We start from the raw sequence: 2,960 nt of genomic DNA, 5'->3' as shown, positions 1-2,960 counted from the left end.
ATAGAGAGTTTGAAATAAAACGACGAGAGAAAATCCGAATTACAACCATTGAATAAATCGGATGACAAAAAGAAAAACAAGACAGACTACCAAGACTCATTCTTAATGGGGAGAGGAGTGGCCTCCCAATTGTTCAGCTGGACATCAGGACCAATGAATTGCACATCTCTGTCGCTAGTGCCTTCTCCGAGTTCAATCATATCAGCCTCGACAAATAAATCTTGAAAATAATTGATCAATTCTTCGTGAACCTCCAATACTGGCTCTGAGAGGGGTGACTCAGAAGATTCTGTTATGCGGGATTTGAGGAAAGATTTGTATATGGGTGGTATAGGCTTGGTAAGTGCCCATACATCTCTCCTCTGCTTTTTGGCTTTCATTTTGTCCTCGACTCTAGGCTTGTATCCTAAGCCAAAAGTACCAAGACTCTTTCGTGGACTCACCGGATAAGCTCTCCCTTGCAAGAAGATCCCCAAGCCTTTACCTGGTTCAAAACCATGCTTCAGCATTTCATTTACCATCATCACGGATGCCATGGGTAGTTGTGGTTTTGAAATGAGATTCCCCTCGAGGATATGCTCAACAACCACTACTTCAAAAGCTTGATAAACCAGTGCCTCATTCTCATTATTTGCCTTGATAAAAGGGAGGGAAGAGTCCTTGTAGACTGACAGATCCCCCTCACCATGAACAATCACTTCTTGTCGATCGTATTCAAACTTAACCATTTGATGTAACGTAGAGGGGACTGCCCCAGCCCTATGCACCCATGGTCTTCCCAACAATAGATTGTAGGATGCATTGATATTCAGCACTTGAAAATTCACGGTGAAATCGACAGGACCTATTTTCAGTATGAGCTCTATCTCTCCAATGGCATCTGTTTTGGACCCATCAAAAGCCCTAACACATACGTTGTTAGGTCGTACCCTTTCAACATTAACATTCAATTTTTGTAGAGTTGACAAGGGACAAATATTTGCCCCAGACCCTCCGTCAATTAGAACTCGAGTGACATATGAAAGCTCACACTTTACAGTTATATGGAGGCCTTGGTTATGTCCCGTACCTTCCACTGGTAGTTCATCATCTGAAAAGGTGATGCGGTTTACCTCAAAGATTCTCCCAGCAATCTTCTCTAATTGACTCACTGTAACCTCATTAGGAACATGTGCTTCATTCAGAATCTTCATTACAGCTTTACGATGTTCATCTGAATGTATTAACAATGACAACAAAGAGATTTGGGCTGGAGTTTTCCTTAACTGTTCCACAATGGAGTAGTCTGACAATTTCATCTTTCTTAAGAACTCATCTGCTTCCCCTTCAGTGACTGGACTTTTAACTTGCATTTGGTCATTTTTATTTTTCCTTAATTCAATCGGGGCATAACATCTTCCCGAACGAGTCATTCCTCCTATTTCATCTACTTCTTCATTGATTTCTTTCCCCTTGTATGTCACAACGGTAGGCTCATAGTTCCAAGGGACAGCCTTGGGATTAGTCATTGGAAGTTGGGACACTGGCCTAATGATCACAGGTGGAATATAGGCTCCTTGCACGATCAAGATAGGCTTGTCTGGCCTTCTTGGAACAACCAATCTTGCCTCTCTCTGACTTCCCCAAACATCTTCAAGTGCTCCTTTTACAGTTAGGATGGGTGGGCTTGATGGGGTCAACTTTTCAAACGTACTTTCCACCCCTGAAGGCATCATTTTTGTTAAGTCAACGACATTTGCTGAACTTTCCATGCCAGTTTCAACTTTAAGGATTGGCTTGTATGGGACTGCAACTTCTTCGTGGTCATTCACCATCTCTAACATGTTTGTTTCAGTATGTCTGGGTAGTGGATTTTGATTGATGTTCGGTCCATTTGGGCTTTCAACTATAATTCGACGAGTATCGATCAAATCTTGAATTGCCTTTTTCAAGTACCAGCATCTTTGTATGTTGTGCCCTGGGGCATCAGAACAATATGCGCAGTGTTGGGAATAATCAAGATTTCTCGGAGGAGGATTCGACATCTTTCTTTCAATAGGACTCAAAACATTCAACGTTCTTAATTTTTGAAACAAGCTAGCATATGATTCTCCAATAGGGGTGAATTCATCTTTAGCTCCATTTCCCTTCTTGTATTCTTTTCTAGGACGAAAAGGAATTCTAGTTGTATTTTGGTGAATTTATGGGGGTGAGGGATGATTTTGAGGAAGTGGTGCACGCCATTGCGGATAAGAAGGGGGAACAATTGGTTGTGCGCTAAAAATGGGATATTGAGGATATGGGACAGGATATTGTGGAATTTGGGGAGGAAAATAGTGTTGTGTATGATTATCTTGGGCATAGGTTCGAGGTGCTGATACAACGGTGGCTACATCTTCCCTTCTTTTCTTCCCTCCAATATTTCCAGAACCATTTTGAAGCGCTTGTGTTGTGGCTTTTAAAGCAGCTTGGCTTACGATCTTCCCAGACTTGATACCATTTTCCACCATTTCCCCAACCTTGATAACTTCGACGAATGTCTTCCCGACGGCAGAAAGCAAGTAATGAAAGTAATCAGGTTCTTGGGCTTGGAGAAAAACGTCAATCATCTCTGACTCCTTCATTGGTGGTTTAACCCTAGCAGCTTGCTCCCTCCATCTAACGGCATATTCACGAAAATTTTCTGTGGTCTTTTTCCTCATGTTAGCAAGTGAGGAGCGGTCTGGCACAATATCAATATTATATTGGAATTGTTGCACAAAACATCGAGCCAAATCATCCCACGTATGCCAATTGGCTATATCCTGATCTATGAACCATTCAGACGCTATTCCTACTAGGCTTTCCCCAAAATAGGCCATGAGCAACTCTTCTTTGCCCTCTGCACCTCTCAATTGATTGCAATATCTCTTCAAATGAGCTATGGGGTCTCCGTGACCATCATATTTCTCAAACTTTGGGGTTTTAAAACCAGTAGGCAA

General features: G+C 42.1%; 1 protein-coding gene across 1 annotated transcript; it reads right to left on the bottom strand.

Annotated features, from left to right (window-relative positions):
- Nucleotides 1-86: 86 nt before the first annotated feature.
- Nucleotides 87-2,024, bottom strand: LOC125851587 (uncharacterized). Its single transcript, XM_049531360.1, has one exon. It carries the CDS (start codon nt 2,022-2,024, stop codon nt 87-89), a length of 1,938 nt encoding a protein of 645 aa, XP_049387317.1.
- Nucleotides 2,025-2,960: the final 936 nt, after the last annotated feature.

This window comes from Solanum stenotomum, unplaced genomic scaffold, assembly GCF_019186545.1.
Source record: "Solanum stenotomum isolate F172 unplaced genomic scaffold, ASM1918654v1 scaffold27374, whole genome shotgun sequence".
NCBI lineage: Eukaryota > Viridiplantae > Streptophyta > Magnoliopsida > Solanales > Solanaceae > Solanum > Solanum stenotomum.
Note: the sequence above shows the minus strand (reverse complement) of the source record. Positions and strands in the feature narration are given on the sequence as shown.

Coding starts and splice junctions, on each gene's coding strand:
- LOC125851587 (XM_049531360.1), bottom strand. CDS start 2,024: ATGTCGAATCCTCCTCCGAGAAATCTTGATTATTCCCAACACTGCGCA.